Source organism: Abramis brama, assembly GCF_963993115.1.
Source record: "Abramis brama genome assembly, chromosome: 9".
NCBI classification, from domain to species: domain Eukaryota; kingdom Metazoa; phylum Chordata; class Actinopteri; order Cypriniformes; family Leuciscidae; genus Abramis; species Abramis brama.
This window is the reverse complement of record NC_139971.1, coordinates 10,935,060-10,954,721: the sequence shown is the minus strand read 5'-3', so window position 1 is coordinate 10,954,721 and position 19,662 is coordinate 10,935,060. Positions and strand designations below refer to the sequence as shown.

The 19,662-nt window shown below is 38.3% G+C and overlaps 1 protein-coding gene across 1 annotated transcript; it reads left to right on the top strand.

Annotated features, from left to right (window-relative positions):
* Positions 1–9,765: 9,765 nt before the first annotated feature.
* Positions 9,766–18,775, top strand: arpp19a (cAMP-regulated phosphoprotein 19a). Its single transcript, XM_084123839.1, has 3 exons — positions 9,766–9,925; positions 14,924–15,043; positions 16,914–18,775. The coding sequence occupies exons 1-3, from the start codon at positions 9,881–9,883 to the stop codon at positions 17,082–17,084; spliced, it is 336 nt and encodes a 111-aa protein (XP_083979965.1). The 5' UTR covers positions 9,766–9,880; the 3' UTR covers positions 17,085–18,775.
* The last annotated feature ends 887 nt before the right edge of the window (positions 18,776–19,662 follow it).

Below are 19,662 nucleotides of genomic sequence, written 5' to 3'. Positions count from 1 at the left end.
TAGTTCGCTCGTTGATGGCGATGGATGCGCGCTGAATATGGGTTCGTCCATGCCTTTTCGATCTCATTGTGTAGATCGGGCAGAAATGGAAGGCTCAGGGAGCTGGAGCGTTTTGGCCGGAAAGAAACCGTTTGTCAAGTCTGCCACGAGTGGTCTCTTCCCTCATGCGCTCCTACAGCAGCAAAGCCTCGCTGAAGCGCGTTCCATAACACATTGTGTACATTGTGTCTTTATTGAAAAGTGAAGTAATGTCAAAACTAGATCCATGGCAGTTTGCGTACAGACAGGGCAGGAGTACGGATGATGCAGTAGGAAGTATCACCCATCTAGTATCTAAACATCTGGACGATTCAAAAGCATATGCACGCCTACTTTTTATTGATTTTAGTTCAGCTTTTAATACTTTGCAACTGTATTTATTATTGGAGAAACTAAACAGATGGATGTAAATCCTTGTATTATTAAATGGTATTTTTCTTTTTTAACGAATAGAACCCAACAGGTCAAGGTTAATGGGAAGATCTCCAACTCTCATGACATTAGTACAGGAGCCCCGCAAGGGTGTGTAAGCTCCCCAGTTCTCTTCACATTGTATACAAACAGTTGTGTGAGGAATAATAGTAACAACTATATTGTGAAATTTAGTGATGATACTGCGATTCTGGGCTTATTATATAAAGATCAAGACATTTTGTCTTACGGCTCTGAGATTGATCAGTTTATAGAGTGGTGTGATGCCAACCACCTGATTGTAAATGTGAAGAAAACTGAGGAGATGATATTTGATCCTAAGTCAATCGGAAACCATAGCCCTATACATATTCATGATGTTCCTATTGTACAAGTGTCCTCATATAAATATCTTGGTGTTTACGTTGACTGTTCTCTTACATGGCAGGTTCATATAGATACTTTGTGCACTCGGTTACAACAAAGACTGTATTTTTTGAGAAGGCTTAGACTTTATGGCAGGGATAGGCAACTCCGGTCCTGGAGGGCCACTGTCCTGCAGAGTTTAGCTCCAACCCTAATTAAACACACCTGAACAAGGCAATCAGTGTTTTCAGGATTACTAGATAGATACAGGCAGGTGAGTTTTTAATCAGGGCTGAAGCTAAACTCTGCAGGACAGTGGCCCTCCAGGACCGGAGTTGCCTATCCCTGCTTTATGGTGTTAGTAGTAAGATTATGATGTTATTTTATCAGGCTGTATTGGAGAATGTGATCAGTTACGGAATACATCTTTGGTACGGTAATTTAACAGTACATCTGAAATCTAGGCTTGGTTGTTTTGTTCACACGGCCATGAGGATCATGGGCAGAACAGAACCTCTTTATCTCCAGACCCTATATGAAAAATCTACATTGAGGGAGGTAAATAAGATTCTGCATGATACAACACATGCCCTGCACTCTGAGTTTGTAATGTTGCCATCGGGGAGAAGATTAAGAATGCCTAGCTGTAGACTAAACCGGTTCAAGAACTCATTCATCCCTTCAGCTGTTAAGTTATTAAATAATATAAAGTAGAAATAATTATTCTAAGGGTTTTTTTTTTCTTTTTTTTTTTTTTCTTCTCCTCTCTCAAGTGTACAGAGTGGCGTGATGCCTATTACTTTACAGTGTGCAGTGTATAGAGTGGGGTGATGCTATTCACTTTCCAGTGTATAGAGCGGCGTGATGCCAATTATTTTCCAGTGTATAGAGCGGCGTGATGCCAATTATTTTCCAGTGTATAGAGGGGAGTGATTCTAATTACTTTACAGTGTATAGAGTGGGGTGATGCCAATTATTTTCCAGTGTATAGAGGGGAGTGATTCTAATTACTTTACAGTGTATACAGTGGGGTGATGCAATCACTTTCCAGTGTTTTCAGTGGGTGATGCCAATTACTTTACAGTGTATAGAGTGGCATGATGCAAATCACTTTCAGTGTATAGAGTGGGGTGATGTCAATCCCTTTCCGGTGTTGAGTGGAGTGATTCCTATTATTTTATAGTGTATAGAGTGGGGTGATGCCAATCACTTTCCAGTGTATTGAGTGGCAGGATGTAAATCACTTCAGTGTATACAGTAGCATGAGGTCAATTACTTGTGTGTAAATGTGTATCTCTCTTCTCTGTTTATGTATTGTGTGTGTTTTATATGTGTGGCGATGCAGCGGTTGTATTTGTGAGCCTAAAACAAATTTCCCATTGGGACAATAAAGTATACCATACCATACCATACCATACCATAACACTCAACAACTCAACATACGTGGGGCAGGGTCACTGTGAGGGTTTGGGTTGTATATCCTCTTCACCTTCATCAGCCATCTCCTGCTTTCTTGGGCTGGGCAGCAGAGCACTAGTGTTAGTGACAACACATCCTCATCCGGCAGCTCAGTCTCGCGAGCCTCCGAGGGGCGTGAGAGATTAACACCTCTCTCAAACTCCTCAGCGAGCTTCCTCTGAGAACCCCACGATTCTAGTCTCCGTTCTGCCTCGGCGCGAGCGGGACCTGAACCACTTGGCACAGATGCCTGCCCCTCTTCCCTTGAGAAGAGGGCCAGTAGTTAGGGAAAGTTAGGCATTTTTTTTGCCAATCTGCAAAAAAAAATCTTACCAATAGCTTTTTTTACCATGTGTTCCTATAGGTGTCTAGTAACACCTCCCAATTTATCCACGGCCAAATCCTCGGGGAAACGCCTGGAGAGGCGATCAAAGTTGGGGTGCCCAGACGGCCTGGATAAAAATAATGAAAAAAAAATTCTTTTGAGATGTCTAACTATGGGTTTTTAGGGGTGCTGAATCTATCCCAGCCATTCGTTTTGAGGAAAAATGACTCCAAGTCCATACAAAAATCCATAAAAAGTGGTTTTATTGAACAGTTACAAAACAAATGAGGTTTTATTAACAAAGTTCGGGAGGAGCACGTTCAGATAATTAACACAAGTGGAGAGCACTCAGCAATCAATGGTAAGAGGTATATAGTTTTACAGCATCCCCCCACCACCCCTTCTCCACACTTCTAGTCCTAAACACTTACATACGGGGGGAGTACTCTGGGTTCGGGCTGAACTCCGAGCTCGGAGCCCTCCCTCTGGACAGCACGCCAAACACGCATTAAACTTTACCCCCTCAAATTGTATGTAAGTGTGAACTCGTGAAAACTTACTAAAACAGTTTAAAATTTAAACCTTTTAATTTAAACCTTTTGAGATGTCTAACTTGGGGTTTTTAGGGTGCTGAATCTATCCCAGCCATTCGTTTTGAGTAAAAGTAACTCCAAGTCCATACAAAAATCCATAAAAAGTGGTTTTATTGAACAATTACAAAACAAAACTTACTAAAACAGTTTAAAATTGAACAAACCTCATCCAACTCCCCTACATCTCCCTCACTTCTTTTATCATCTGGCTGGTTGTTGTTCTGGCAAGAGTTACCATGACAGTTCCCACAAACAGAAATACGCTTGACGCCTTGCTTTTTACAGCAGCATCTGAGAGTGTCACAGTCCCCTGCACAGTTGCAGCTGACAAACTTCAGAAGGTAGTCCAGTGCAATGGGATCTGTTGTAGGGACTGGTGCATATAACCTTGTTCTCCTTGTTTCCATCTATACTCAAGGACATCCAGTGATGGACTTTGTAGCAGTAGCCAATCTCTGGTCTGTAGCAGTTGAAATCATTGGTGTTTCTGACGTCACAAACTACCTTAAAGACACATCTTACGATGTCGGAAAAATCCAGGAGGCCCTCCCAGAGAGATACCGTAAATACCTGATCTTCCTACACAGCTTCTCTGGCTGCGATACCGTATCAGCAATTTCTGGGTTTACAGTAGCAAACCAACTTTGCTCACCAAGCTCTGACAAAGCAGAGGGGGCCATGGATGTGTTCAGTGACATCAGAGCCAAGAAAAGTGGCATCATCAAAGCTGGCTGCGAACTGTTCAAGCTCATATTCTGCGGAAATCCACCTGAAGATTTGGAAGACTTAAGATTTGATATCATCGGGCGCTTGCTGATGATATCACCATATCTCCAGACCAGAGATTGGCTACTGCTACAAAGTCCATCACTGGATGTCCTTGAGTATAGATGGAAACAAGGAGAACAAGGTTATATGCACCAGTCCCTACAACAGATCCCATTGCACTGGACTACCTTCTGAAGTTTGTCAGCTGCAACTGTGCAGGGGACTGTGACACTCTCAGGTGCTGCTGTAAAAAGCAAGGTGTCAAGCGTATTTCTGTTTGTGGGAACTGTCATGGTAACTCTTGCCAGAACATCAACCAGCCAGATGATAAAAGAAGTGAGGGAGATGTAGGGGAGTTGGATGAGGTTTGTTCAATTTTAAACTGTTTTAGTAAGTTTTGTTTTGTAATTGTTCAATAAAACCACTTTTTATGGATTTTTGTATGGACTTGGAGTCATTTTTACTCAAAACGAATGGCTGGGATAGATTCAGCACCCTAAAACCCCCTTGTTAGACATCTCAAAAGGTTTAAATTAAAAGGTTTAAATTTTAAACTGTTTTAGTACGTTTTCACGAGTTCACACTTACATACAATTTGAGGGGGTAAAGTTTAATGCGTGTTTGGCGTGCTGTCCGGAGGGAGGGCTCTGAGCTCGGAGTTCAGCCCGAACCCAGAGTACTCCCCCCGTATGTAAGTGTTTAGGACTAGAAGTGTGGAGAAGGGGTGGTGGGGGGATGCTGCAAAACTGTCAATGGATTGAGGTGAGACTGCTGAGTGTATATATACCTCTTACCATTGATTGCTGAGTGCTCTCCACTTGTGTTAATTATCTGAACGTGCTCCTCCCGAACTTTGTTAATAAAACCTCATTTGTTTTGTAATTGTTCAATAAAACCACTTTTTATGGATTTTTGTATGGACTTGGAGTCATTTTTACTCAAAACGAATGGTTGGGATAGATTCAGCACCCCTAAAAAACCCTAGTTAGACATCTCAAAAGGTAATATTGGTAAAAAAAATTTTTTTTAAAAATGCATTATTTTTATCCAGGCTGTCTGGGCACCCCAACTTTGATTGCCTCTCCAGGCGTGTCCCCGAGGATTTGGCCGTGGATAAATTGGGAGGTGTTACTAGACACCTATAGGAACACATGGTAAAAAAAAGCTATTGGTAAGAATTTTTTTTGCAGATTGGCAAAAAAAATGCCTAACTTTCCCTAACTACAGACAAGAGCGGAGTTTTCTCAAAGGAAAATATCACAGTTGGCACTAGCAGCTCCCTCAAGGACTGATCGTGCGTGCTCTTAGCCCAAATTGTATTCGCACAAGTTCTGTGTGTGTCATCAAGTGTAAAAAATCTAAGACACAGATCCACACACTTCCTGAAGCGTTTTTCACAAGCCATGATTACCTTTTGAAGTTTTCAGGTTGACACGTAAAGACAAAACAGTCCCTGAAGATGAAAAAGTGGATGATATTCTCTCTAGGTGCCCCTTATATTCTTCCGGGTCACACTAGTAGTGACATCATAGGTTGTCGCCGGTCAATACGATTGCCTACAGAATGCCATTTTTTTTTTTCATCTAAAACGCCGTAAAACATTTTCTGGACACCAGGCGTTGGGTTAATGTTGAAATATGACCTGTTTGGCTTTCCATAGTGAAGGCATGTCTCAACAGGTAAATGTAGGTTACTCTCAATAAAAGGTCCTACATATTACGAATACTTTTAGCTGTGCTGATGTGTCATGAGAGAAAGCATGTGAGTAGCTAACAGAGCGAACAAGAGTGTCTCACTTATTAAACCCATCTATTGTATCCTATATGGGGAGGCTGCAGACCTGGAGCAGGTAGATATACGGCACAGGCAGTTTTACGCCCCTGTTGTTCCTGATGCGTCCAGTAGGGGGATGTACTGCGAAATAACATAATTAAATCGACGCTCGAAACGTACACATTAATAACCGTCCCGTCCATAGACTTTGACCAAGTTTGTGTTTTTTGTTCATTTAAATATACACGTTACAGTGTAGATCTGCACTACGGATTAAAATATCTGTAGATATTCAGTTGGGCTTCACTCTCTTCACTCAGCCTACAGAAGACTATTTGTTTTTGTGAATTAAAAAACGTATAATACATAGCTGGATCAGATGACAAGTAATGATATATGACCTACTGTAGAATAGTTATATTCACCGTAGGTTATACAGGAGACTGAGTGAAATATGTTGTTATGAATTTATATAAAGTTACATTTAGATATTAACCATATTTAGCCCATTAGACATAGTACCGTGTAATCATATGGACCCTCTATGAAATATCTGTTCTACTATTCTCTATTGGTCGTACAGCTACAAAACAGTGTCCTACATAGCATTTTATGAAGACAAACACAATTTATCCCTTTTCTAAAATTCCAGGGGGCCATTTAGAAGAGACAATATTTGTTGTTCACAAAATGATTTTACATAAAAATGATTTATTAACACCATTTATAAATTATGATGACTCCCATAGATGACTCCCCTATGGCTTGCCACTCTTCTTTAACTGTTTGTCTATCCTCTGGTCAAAGTGCTCCTGCTCACTGATAAAAAAAAATTAAACATTAAAAAATTTGATCTTGTCACTGTGTGTGGGTGTGCTGCCCAGAATCGATGTCAGGTGAGTGTGGATTGCCTCAATTTGCTCCTGATCTTCAAAGTACAACGGCACAGGCACTTGTTGGTGGAACACTTTTGGAAAAAATGTCAAGGCACTTTGATTTCTTTTGGCCACTGATGATGGACTGTGCAGAGAAAATTGAAAATGACATTAAACACATGTCCATGTATGTCTCTGTAAGTCGTTTATTTACTAGACAAGCTATTGGTTTGGAATGCAGTTAAAAAACAAGGTTATTATAGTTTAGAGAGAGAGAGATTGTCATTTCCTTAAGTAGCTAAAGCAAGCTTAAAGTAGCTTAAAGAGAATTTGGTAAAGACAGAGTATGATAAAACCCACATTAAGTGCACATACCCTACATTTTAGTCTAGATCAGTAAGTTATTTTAAGAAAAATGTATATTAAGATATAAATCTACAAGAAACAACTCAAACCTTAATCTACATTCAAACCATATGGGAAAAGTTTTTAATGTGGGTTTTATCATGTATGATGTTGGAAATAATCAAAATATTTGAGTGAGTGTGCAGTTAAAGAGAGAGATATTTACATACATATATGCCTATTACAAATGTGTCTTTTGTTTGTTCTGTAGGATTACAAATTTAAGAATATGTTTTAGATCTGCTGATCCTACTTCCTTACATAACATCACATAAAAAACTAAGGTGAACTATACTGTATTGGGCATTCAAGGTGAACATGAGGGCATCCATTTACTGATTAGATTTAACAGTTTCCTTTGAAGGGGTTTTGTTAGTCTTGAATCTTCCTACTAAGAGATGAACTATGTGTGAATGTTACAAAGTCTTAGTTCTCGTGACCATGTGTTGTTTATACAATTTGGGGGGTACCATTATCTCAGTTGGGGGTAATTGCCTCTATTGTCTTTAGATGATTAGATTCAGTAGTCATCCCTAAAGGCTGTGTGTAAGTTCAGCACCTTTAAGGACAGCCCACTGAATTGCCTATAAGATACCATGTAAAGTTCCCTTATAACTATCTCACGCAAGCTAAAGACAGGCAACAAAAGAAAATTAAAAAGAAAATTAATTTTGAAAGTGAGTAGAGAAGACTAGGGACAGCTAAACCTACATGTGGTTAGCTAAGTTTGAGCCAGACAGAAAATCAACATGACCGTCAAGAACTTTTTGTCTCATGAAAAATATTATAAACCCATCCATTGATATATAGAAATGAATTGATATATCTACCTACCCTAGCTTTATCTAGCTAATCGTTTATAAATAATAAATGTTGCATCATTGCTAAACAACAATAACTTTAGCAGATTATTTAACATGCATACCTCAATTCGTGTCGTTGTACAGCCTCCCCCAACTGGACGCATCAGGAACAACAGGGGCGTATATCTACCAGCCTCAGGTCTGCAGCCTCCCCCACTTAATGTATCTGCACTTTTTTGACCTGATCTGCAAGGTTACAAAGCTCAAAGTCCACTCCAAAGGGAGATATTTTATTCAACAGAATCCACTTTTTAAGAACTACAACAAACAGCTCGTTTGGACTACAACACGTTTTTTCCAGATCTTATGAAGTCACAATGTTATTAATTTAAATCATGAATTATGCACACGGAATACGCAAAAAAAGTGTGAGGCCTGGTTGAGCTGCATTAGAGAAGACAGTGTTGTCGTTATGTCAAAGAGACGCTGTTTTGTCCACCCCTTTTCCAAAACTAATTTGTTTGACCTTCCTAAGGCTGATAAACTTGAGTGAAAAGAGTAGTTTAAATTTATTTTAATTACTGTTTCTGAACATTATAATACCAATGTTTATCTTTGCGCTGCACATTTTACGGAGAACAGCTTCCAGAACCAGAATACAAGGCCATACGCACAATAGCTTCTCCTGAAATGGGGCAGTTTCCACTTTGTTGAGACAATCTGTTGTTTGTGGATCACAACTTGTAAGTATGTCTTATTTATTTGAAGTTGCGTTTTCTATGAACAGTTCCGATGATAATTTTATGTTATGTAACATTGTATCTCTTAAATGTATAAGAAAATTACAAAAAAACCATACCACTTTGAAACGCCCTGTGAAATCCGTGCGTGGAAACTGTTCTGGATGATCCTTTTGTTTGTTAACATTCTACCCATGAATGTTAGTTTGAAACTGATGTCATCCTTAATATTTACATCTGAGTAGAGCTTGTGGTTATGGTAAGGGGCGTGACATTTCCCGAATACGCTCTAAGTGAGTGCTGCCAATCACAACACACTGGGCCAGCTAACCAATCACAGCACATTTCGTATTTCGAAAGGAGGGGCTTCATCGAACCGGGAACTAAATGGCGCATTCGGGCCAAACTGAGGAGAGAGGTGCTGTAATAATGTAAAATATATGAAAAAAAGGTGTTTTTTGAACAATCAGGCAAGAAAGCATATTTTATTACACCTCAAAAACAAAATCAAGACTTCGTAAAAGGGCATAATAGGATCCCTTTAAATGGGCTTCAGATAATCATCTCACCTGGAGGGACTTCCCATAGTGGCAGCTACTGGCAGGGTCGAGTGAACCGAAAGGGAACTATAATGTTGTTTCTTTTTTCTTTTATTAGCCTTAGTTTCATCAAAGTGTTCAGTTATTTTATAATAATTTTGGCCAGTTCAGTTGATCACTGTCAATTAGTTTGACGAATTGTAAAATAGTGATTCTGTCAAAAATGTATATAAATTCAATTATTACTTTGGGTTAAATTTAGGCCTACCTGTATCCCCTGCGATACTAACAGCCAGCAGCAAAAACCTTAGGCAAAAATGACAAAATTAGGCTCAAGACCTACCACTGCCATCTCTGCTTGTTACAGCCTTTAGACAGATGTTTACTATGTTGTGATGTACATGAAATGTTGTATCAACACTGTATCAAAATATATAGTGCAGGTTAAATCAAAGTTATTTATACTACAATGCAAGTTTAGTAATCAAAGTAATTTATATTTACATTTATACATTATCTACATTTTGTAGGATGCCTAAAACACCCATTTTTCAGCTTTCGGGTGCAATTGTATCACGTGTGTTCGTCCAGCAAACTGTACGTTACGTAATTACTATTCATAAGCCTTCAACTTGCGAACGTCACGTTGCGTGGTTAATATTCATGATCCCGCCTTCAATTTTGTAGGATTGGTACATTCGTGAGCGGGCTACACTAGAGTACTCCGCAGATCAGGAGCTCAGATTGTGATTTTTAAACATCACAGACCGATCATATCAGAGTAAATGGAGGACACAAAGCCTGAGGAAACAAATGTGGAGGAGCAGAAAGTAAGTATATTTGAAGATCGTGAAATCTAACCGCTGCAGTCAGTCAGATTTAAGCCTTTCCGATAACAGTAACGTTATTTACAGACTATGAGTCCTGCAGAATCAAAGAGACATCGAATAAAAGGCGATTTGCGCATAAAACCTACTGTGATATCGTTGATAGATGTGATGATTGCTTTATTTTCTGTCTGGCTAGTGTATTTGAACATTGTTTAAAGCCTGCTGCTCTCCACTGATGTATAAAGGCCTTCTAAGATTAAATACCAACATTCTGATTGAATCTTTGAAATGACTAGCGGTATTAAACCACCCGATAGATAAATATACATATATATGTCGAGATGTGATTCATAATAAAGCTGCAGTTGGTTTGTTTTGTTCTAGATTGAGTTGTGATGATGTTAGCTAGCGGTTAGCATGTGAAGCTAAGTTAACTGTTGAACAGTATGCTATTCAATATATTGACTTTAAATGTGTTTTATAACCTGCATCTTGTCACAGTCTGTGGATATATACATCAGGGAGATCCGTATGGATTTACATAAAGACCTTAGAATGATGAAATTCTGAACCACCAAACAATGAATAAAGCAGCACCATCATTTCATTGTAAATAATGAAAACATTCTAGAAAGTTCCTAATAAAATTTAAGTTTATGCTGCCCTAAAACTAAAATGAAATCGAAAATTGTTTCAACATTTGAGCATATAATATGATTTTCTTTGTAGACCTTGATTTATTAAAAAATTTGACACTTAAGCAATTTCGCACAAGCTGTTGTTCTGAATATCAATATGTCCATAAATTGGCTGGAGACATGAGGCCTTAGGTAATGACAGCTGCTCGATACTAACAATTACATAAAAATAAGTTAATATTGAATAATTTGACAGATTAGCCAGTTCATATTTATTCGCTGCCTATGAAAACAATTCTAAAAGAAGCTATAGCATTAAAATTTTGAGAGAAACTGCACTGTTCACTGAGTAAAATAAAATAAAAACGCTACAAGCTTCAGGCAAAATCACACACACCACCTCTTCTATTTGCAAGAAAAGATATAGGCCTAGCTCTGCTTTTAACTCAGTGCTGCACACAGTCTTGAACCGCATTAGTACAATCAAGCAGACTTATATAAACAATGAAAGTACCAGTCAGAGTTTGACTAAAAATAAGCACTCTTCGAATGCTGCTCGACCAATCAAAAGATGTGGTTTCCAAGATTATGCAAGATCGTATCACCCCCAGAATCCTCCTCCTCTATGCCTGTTTAAAAACGTACCATATTATATGGATATCTTATTCTAGCTAGCTAATCAAAAAAGCTTTTTTTTTCTTAATCATGTAGTGCTATGCCAAGCTAGTAGGTTAAGTAGTTAATCAAAGGTCAGCTGAAAGCACAAATAAAGGGAAATGTTTAATTTAACAATTCTTAGTTTAAGCAATATAATGGGATACATAATGTAAAAGATGGTTTTGGATCATCTGGACAAAAAAACTGGTTAATGCCAGGATAAAAAAAGAAAATACCTGATTTTCCATCATTTCTAATTGGGCACAGTTTAGTGTACCCATAAAAAAGCTTTCTCGGCCAATGGAGTGGATTTGGGGTCAAGGAGAGGAATTTATCTTTAAAGGGGTCCTATTATGCCCCTTTATGAAGTCTTTATTTTATTTTTGGGGTGTATTGTAATATGTTTTCATGCTTGATTGTTCAAAAAACACATTATTTTTCACATATTTCACACTATTACATCTCCTCTCTCCCCAGTTGGTCTCGAACGCGTCGTTTTCGCGCCTCCTTCCGAAATACGAAATGTATTGTGATTGGTTAGCTGGCCCTGTGTGTTGTGATTGGCACCACTTAGCGCGTATTCGTGAAATGTCCCGCCCCTTCATAACCGTGAGCTCTACTCGGATGTAAATATTAAGGATGGCGTCAATTTCAAACCAATTCGATCCCGATTCAGACTCTAATTATGTTAACGGACGGGAGGATCTTGCAGAGCGGATTTAATGTACGTACTTTGCAAGCACGGATTTACATTTACATTTTACATTTACATATTTGGCAGACGCTTTTATCCAAAGCGACTTACATTGCATTATCCTATACATTTATACATAGGTATGTGCAATCCCCTGGGATCGAACCCACAACCTTGCGTTGTTAACGCAATGCTCTTACCACTGAGCTACAGGAAAGCTGTATTTCACAGGATGTTTCAGTGTTAGTTGTTTTTTTTTTGCTTATACGATGTTATCCTCTTTAGACAAAATGGGAATGGCTACGTCTTTCAGGATAAGCTTTAGCGTATGCGTATAGCCTGCATTCTACTCTGTCTGTCTTCTGTTCTCCGTAAAATGTGCAGCACACAGACAAACGTTGAGGTTATAATGTTCAGGAACAGTGTTAAAAATAATTTTGAACTACTCTAAGGTCGTCAGCCTTAGGACAAACTTTTTCCGGGGTGGAAAAAACAGCAACAACACTCTTCATCTTCTCTTATGCAGCTCAACCAGGCCTCGCCAACTTTTCTACGTATTCTGTGAGAGGGAATTATTTAAATGAGGAACAATATGACTTCATAAGATCCGGAAAAAACGCGTTGTAGTCCAAACGAGCCATTAGTTGTAGCTCTTAAAAAGTGGATTCTGTTAAATAAAAGATCTCCCTTTGGAATGGATTTTGAGCTTTGTAACCTTGCAGAACTTTTTTATGCTCAAACAGCAACATTACGCACTAACTAAAGTTTCGCTAACTAGAGTGAAAAAGCATAATAGGGCCCCTTTAAAGGTGCACTATGTAGGATTTTCAAAAAAAAGTATTGGCTCGTACAAAAAGAATGCCTGTGTCATTACTTGCGGTCCACTAGAAGTGTGTGGTGGTGTTTGTGTCTAGAGAGACACTGCCCAATGCCTGTATTTTCATTTCTTCTTGAATTCCTGTGCTCAGGATGTTTCAGGGCTCGCAAATAGAAACCTTTCTCACTCTTCACAGAACGCTCACACAAATACGCATGGAAGCGTTTGAAAGCAGCCCGGACCTCGGGTTTGACCTGGTACTCTGTGCTACCAGTACTGCATAAAGACTTATCAACTTATCACTTAAAGTATTAGTTCACTTCAGTATTAAAATTTCCTGATAATTTACTCACCCCCATGTCCTCCAAGATGTTCATATCTTTCTTTCTTCAGTCGAAAAGAAATTAAAAAATTTGAGGAAACCATTGCAGGATTTTTCTCCATATAGTGGACTTCAATGGGGTCCAACGGTTTGAAGGTCCAAATTGCAGTTTCAATGCAGCTTCAAAGGGCTCAACACGATCCCAGCCCGAGGAATAAAGGTCTTATAGCAAAACGAATGGTTCATTTTCTAAAAAAAAGAAACAATTATATACTTTTTTACCACAAATGAACGTCTTGCACGTCCACGACTTCACCCATTATGTTATCACGTTGGAAAGGTCAGGGGGTAACCTGACGTTAGGGTGAAAAACACATCTTCTTCAAAATCATCCAACATCATTATTTTACCTTTTATTTATTCATTTAAAGGGCGTTTGACTTAGTCTTTGCACGTTTGCTTTGTAAACACTAGGTTGGTACTTCCGCCTACCGCTGAACACTTCCGCGTGACCTTTCAACATGATTGTGTAATGCGTGGCGTATCGCAGTGCTAGTGCAAGACGAGCATTTGTGGTTAAAGTATATCAATTAGATAAGACCCTTATTCCACGGCTGGGATCGTGTAGAGTTTTGAAGCTGCATTGAAACTGCAATTTGGACCATCAAACCGTTGGTTGCCGTTGAAGTCCACTACATGGAGAGAAATTCTGGAATGTTTTCCTCAAAAACCTTAATTTCTTTTCGACTAAAGAAAGACATTAATATCATGGATGACGTGGGGGTGAGTAAATTTTCATTCTGAAGTAAACTACTCCTTTAATTAAACGACAGCTTATCAGTTAATCGGCTAGTCTTCAACATGTTTGGCATTAAACATTTGTTTTGGAGTTTACACCGAAAAAATGCTGTTTTATAAGAGTTATAAGTCGTGGGCTATTTTCAGAGTTGAAAACCAGACGTGAAGTCGAACACTTTCCGCTTCTCGTAGTGGCGCTCGTGAGGTGTTTGCGTGCTTTATTACAGAAATTTTATTTATCAATAAAGATTCTTTGTTAGGGATGCACAGAAATGAAAATTCTGGGCCGAAACCAAAAATTCTGGATGCACTTGGCAGGAAACAGAAAATGACTTTTTTTAAATAATTAATTTCTTATTTTAAGTTACAAAATTTAGCAAGTTTAAGTTAAAATACAAGCCAATACAATACAATAACCACACTTTTATTTAAAGTAACAAAAATTTGACAGAAAATAGGACTATATTATCAATATATTAATATTAAGATATCAATATATTATTCTTTTTTCAGTTCTATGCAACAGAATCAGATTTAACAGATTGATTTTGTCCAAATATCAAAATAAAGTATAGCCCTACAAAGCTATTGTTATCAGAGCATGTGAGCAAATAGCAAGGAGTGGATCAGTGAACATTTTGGTATCGCCATTTTACCAGCGTTGCCCAGCACGGCTATACCACACCATGTTATAGAGCAGTAGGGCTATTGCAAACCGAAACAAACAAGTCCAGATACATTTTTTAACCAGAATGCTTTGCATTTGTCAGGCACCGATCGGTCTGCACGGAGCTGCTTTAAGTCAAACTCACCTATAGACTGTCGCACAACTCAGAAATTGTGTAACGTCAAGACTATAATGTCTTTCATTTTGACCGTTAGCTACACTTTCGTTGAGCTTGATATCTCCTAATAATAAGATCTCGGGCATGATGCATCTATGATTTATTATTTCAGAATTTTGTTTAGAAAAACTTCCTTATGTGAGTCCTTGATATATTTTTAAATGGTTCCAGTATGGCCTAAATGTATCGCATTTAAATATGTGAGTGATGTGTGTGTTTTCTCTCAGGATGAGGAGAATAAGATCTCTCTAGAAAAAATGGAGGAAGCCAAACTGAAGGCCAGATACCCTCACCTGGGTAATAAACCCGGAGGATCCGACCTGCTCAGAAAAAGACTGCAGAAGGGGGTGAGATTCATTCATACACTCTCTTTCTACTCCTGCTGGTGGGATGAAAACCCTTTTATTTTAGTTTTAGACCACTGGGTTATAGGGCTGTCACTTTACGTTCGAAAATCGATTGCACAATCGATCGGACTAACCAACACAAGTTTCGAAAACGAAAATAGGGAATCGATTTTAACGGTCTCCTCTCGGAGCGCGTCCAGCTCGTCATGATACGCCTGCAGCGAACGCGCGACACACAGCGTCTGCAGGATCTGACACACACACACATAACAGCAAATACTTCTGCATAATGTCTCTTTTTACTACAGAACTGTGAATTCTGCCGGTATTCAGACCGTCTCATGCACACAGATACAGATTCGGCTACGCTCTACAATCTCCTACGCAGACGAAGTTTGTGTGACATTTCTAACAGTGAACTCAGCCATGCTGAATCCGGCAGTGATGTGCGTCATGGATCTTATGGCAGTTCACTCTGATTATTGTGTTTGGAGAATGTTGCACTCCTGTTTGTCATTGTGCACGAAACTTCACGCCAATAAATCATCAGGAATATTGCTGACTTGTGCACGTCTCAAGCGCCCTCTTTACGTTCGTCCTAAAGCCTGTTAGTTGTCCGTGGATTTGCCCATATTTGGCGTTTAAAATGGAAACGTCTTTAGACATGGAAAATCGATTTTACAATCGATTCAATGAACACTTATGTCTCAAAAATCGAACAGAATTTTTTCACAAAAGTGACAGCCCTACTGGGTTACAAGAAGAGATACAGATCACAGGTATTTGGTGGTTTACACTGGCAGTAGTAGAACATCACAGGATCATGTGACTGAGTCATGAGCTACAGATAGCATGGGAACTGTGTTAGGATAGGAGAAAAGTAAACTCGGTCATACTCTACCAGTTAAAAGTTTTAAATGTTTTTATAAGAAGTGTCTCATCTCACCAAGGCTGGATGTAATGGATCAATATGTTGTAAAAATGGGAATTGATTTCAATTGAGCAGTTATTATTGGTGCTCAATTATTAATAGTGGTTCTTATTACCAAAGTTGGGGGAAAAAAATGTGCTGCTTAATATTTTTTTGGTGGAAAATGTGATATATATTTTTTTTAGGTTTCTTTGATGAATAGAAAGTTCAAAAGAACAAGATTTATTTAAAATAGACATCTTTTTTAACTTTATAATTGTCTTTACTCACTTTTGATCACTTTAATGTGTCCTTGCTGAATACAATTATGTAAAAAAACAACAAAAAACCTTTTAAATGGTAGTGTATCATGGTTTCCACAAAAATATTAAGCAGCAAAACCTTGTTTTCAACATTGATAATAATAAGTAATGTTTTTTGACCACCAAATCAGCATATTAGAATGATTTCTGAGGGATCATGTAACACTGAAGACTGGAATAATGATGCTGCAAAATATTTTTTTTTTTATAAATTATTATATTTTATAATAAATTGAAATAGAAACAGTTATTTTAAATGGTAATAATATTACTGATTTTACTGTTTTTATCAAATTAATGCATCCTTGGTGAGCATAAGAAACATCTTTCAAAAACGTAATTCTTAATTCTGAACTTTTGACCGATATTGTAGACAAACGCCTCTGATAGGCTTTTTTTTGGGAGTAAAATGACATTTACAGCGTTGCTCATGACATTAAAATGTGTTCAGATAATTTTCTATTTGGCAGTCTAGTTTTTGTTAAACATTGTTTCAATCCCATTCAGTGGCATGAAGGTTTATGTATATTTCCAGTGTAACATCTTTCAAAGTGCTTTGGAACAGAAATAATAAAACATTTACTGTGCCATAATTCACTCATGCAAACAAATTCTCCTCGACTGCTTTCTCTCTCAGCCAAAATACTTTGACTCGGGCGACTACAACATGGCGAAGGCCAAGACCAAGAACAAGCAGCTTCCAGTGGCACAGACAGAGAAGGCCGAGATCACCGGAGACCACATCCCCACCCCTCAGGACCTGCCGCAGAGGAAACCCTCTCTGGTGGCCAGCAAACTGGCAGGCTGATACCTGCTGCTGTCCTTCACTCCACACTCCCTCTTCCTGTCTCTTCATCCACATTTATATCCGATCCTGCATTCCTGCCCTCGTCCTCTTTCGTTTCCTGTCTTATCTGAAAATACACTGAATATTCAAGAGTTGCAGATGTTACAGGGCTGTAATGCCGCACTGTGAGATGAGTTGGGTCGTGGCTCCAAAGGCGGTTCTCAAAGTTCTCAAAAGGTCCTCTGATATTTTAAATGTGTCGTAGTATGTAGTTGAAAGTGTACATATTTGCTAGTGAGTGAGGGCAAAAAGCATTTTAGAAGATGTTCTGCATTTGATTCTAACCATTCCTGTATTACCCACTGCTTACAGCAAAGGTCTTCAACCCTGTTCCCGGGGACCCACTGTCCTGCAAAGTGTATATCTAACTGAATTTCACACCGGTGTGTTTTTCAAGTGATACTGAAGAGCTTGATTAGCTTGTTCAGGTGTGTTTGATTAGGTTTGAAGACCTCTGGCTTAGAGGTCTATAGGTCACCAAAAAATGAAAATTCTGTCATTATTTACTCAACTCGTATGACTTTATTTCCTCTGGCGAATGCAAAATGTTTAGTGGAATGTCCAAGCTGCTCTTTTTCAATCAAAGAAGGTCTGGGCTGTAGAGCTCTAGGAATTTCAAAAAAAGTACAGGAAATATTCCTCACGAGACTTGTATCTTGAAACCATACAGTAACTCAATGACGTATTGCAATCATTCATGAGAAATGCAGCAACAGTAAGCATTTGGCGCTTACGCAAAAGCTCCGTAAATGAAACAAAAATCGAACAAACATCAAACCAAGTCTAAATATGCATGAATGAGATTTGAAAGCTTTACATAAGGTCCCATTAGATAACATTAGTTAATATTTTAACACATTTGTTCTAGTTTTTATGGATCTCGAAGTTAGTTAATAAAAATACTGTTCATTGTTGGTTCAAGATTATGAAATGCTATTTTTTTATCGTTAGTTCATGTTCAAGTTCAACTAATGTAATTAACTAATGCGAGCAAATGGAACCTTACTGTAAAATGTTACAGCTTTTTTTCTATTACAACTTATCACATGGCTTCAAAGAAAGTCATGTGTGGTTAGAATGACAGAAAGGTGAGTAAATGAGATCAGAATTTTCATTTCAGAGTGAACTTTTCCATTATTTGCGGAGTTAATTGCTTGAATCAATAATGAATTGAAAGTAATCTCTAATAATGTGGTTGATCTGCACCCCGTTTCGTTCATGAGAATGCTTGTTTCTTTTTGTCATGCTTCAGCTTTAAGTGAAGGACACTTGGTTAGTCATGTTTGATAGCATGTAATGCAGATCTCTGAGGCTGCTGTCATCTTGCCTTGTATCATAGAGCTTAAAGCCTTATAATGATGTAGTGCCAACACACAGATTGGCAAGCAGTTCTAGAACGCCACGTTCACATCACGCATCATTTGTGTCTGGTTGTAGACACCAGGCAGTGAGGATACTTCACCTTCTGATGTGTAATAAACTCCATGAGATCTCCTGTACATTGTCTTCTATGCAGAGGAGGGAGACAGTTGCCTGTCGGCTCCTCACACCACGTCGTCGCACTACAGTAAATTGTCCACGGTTTGCATGAGCATAAACTGTGGCCGCTTTTGAGCCATTTTGACTTGTAAATAAAATAGTTTTGCAAACGTTCTGTGGTTTTGAGTCTATTATTATTTTTTTTATAAGCAAAAGATCTGTTGGACTATCTTCTCATTTCTCAGATTCCAAAAAAACAAGTGCTATCATTTACAAATATGGTAACACATGCTAACGTCAAACTGTATTACAACGTCTTTCAGAACAGAAATATGGATAAAGTGAAGGCTTATGACAGTCTAAGACAACAACTGGTTAATGGTATGTAATGGGGTTTTTGTTGTGATATTGAATAATATTGGAATTATATTACATGTGGTATATCACTATATGTGTGTGGACTGAAAATGTATGCAAGTTGATTTCACTTCTGCTTTGCCAGATTTGTAGATGAGCTTACTCAAAAGGGCTTTAATGCCAGAGTCAAACATTTATTGAGTGGAGGAGAGGAACATAGTGCAGGGGAAGGTATTCTGTTTTTTATCTTTACATATTGGAAAGACTTATATTTCATTTATTTTCTTCTGGCCTATATACTTTGTTTTTCTCTATAACATTCTAGAGACCAGCAAAGTAAAAAATTAGAATGCGTTCATGGGTAAAAAATGTGCATTCTGCAGAAATATCGTCACCCTTGGTAAATATGAGAAAAATGGGCCTAGTCTTTAACCTTTAAAGAGGTCATGGCGTGCTTTTTCCTTATTCTGATGTAAAATTACCTAAAACCTGTGGGATGACCTGAGGAAGAGTCCATTACCATAGAGCTCTGAATCTGAAGAATGGAGGAAGTCTCAGATACATTCTTCAGAAAATTCAGAGCTGTTATTGGCAAAGGGGGGATTGCACAAAGTATTAAAGGAAGAGACACAAATATATTTGAGTAACAAATAATTGTGTAGAATAATAATAATAATAATAAAGATGAATGGTTTCATATTTT

Coding starts and splice junctions, on each gene's coding strand:
- arpp19a (XM_084123839.1), top strand. CDS start 9,881: ATGGAGGACACAAAGCCTGAGGAAACAAATGTGGAGGAGCAGAAA. Junction 9,926..14,923: donor CAAATGTGGAGGAGCAGAAA/GTAAGTATATTT, acceptor GTTTTCTCTCAG/GATGAGGAGAATAAGATCTC. Junction 15,044..16,913: donor GAAAAAGACTGCAGAAGGGG/GTGAGATTCATT, acceptor TTTCTCTCTCAG/CCAAAATACTTTGACTCGGG.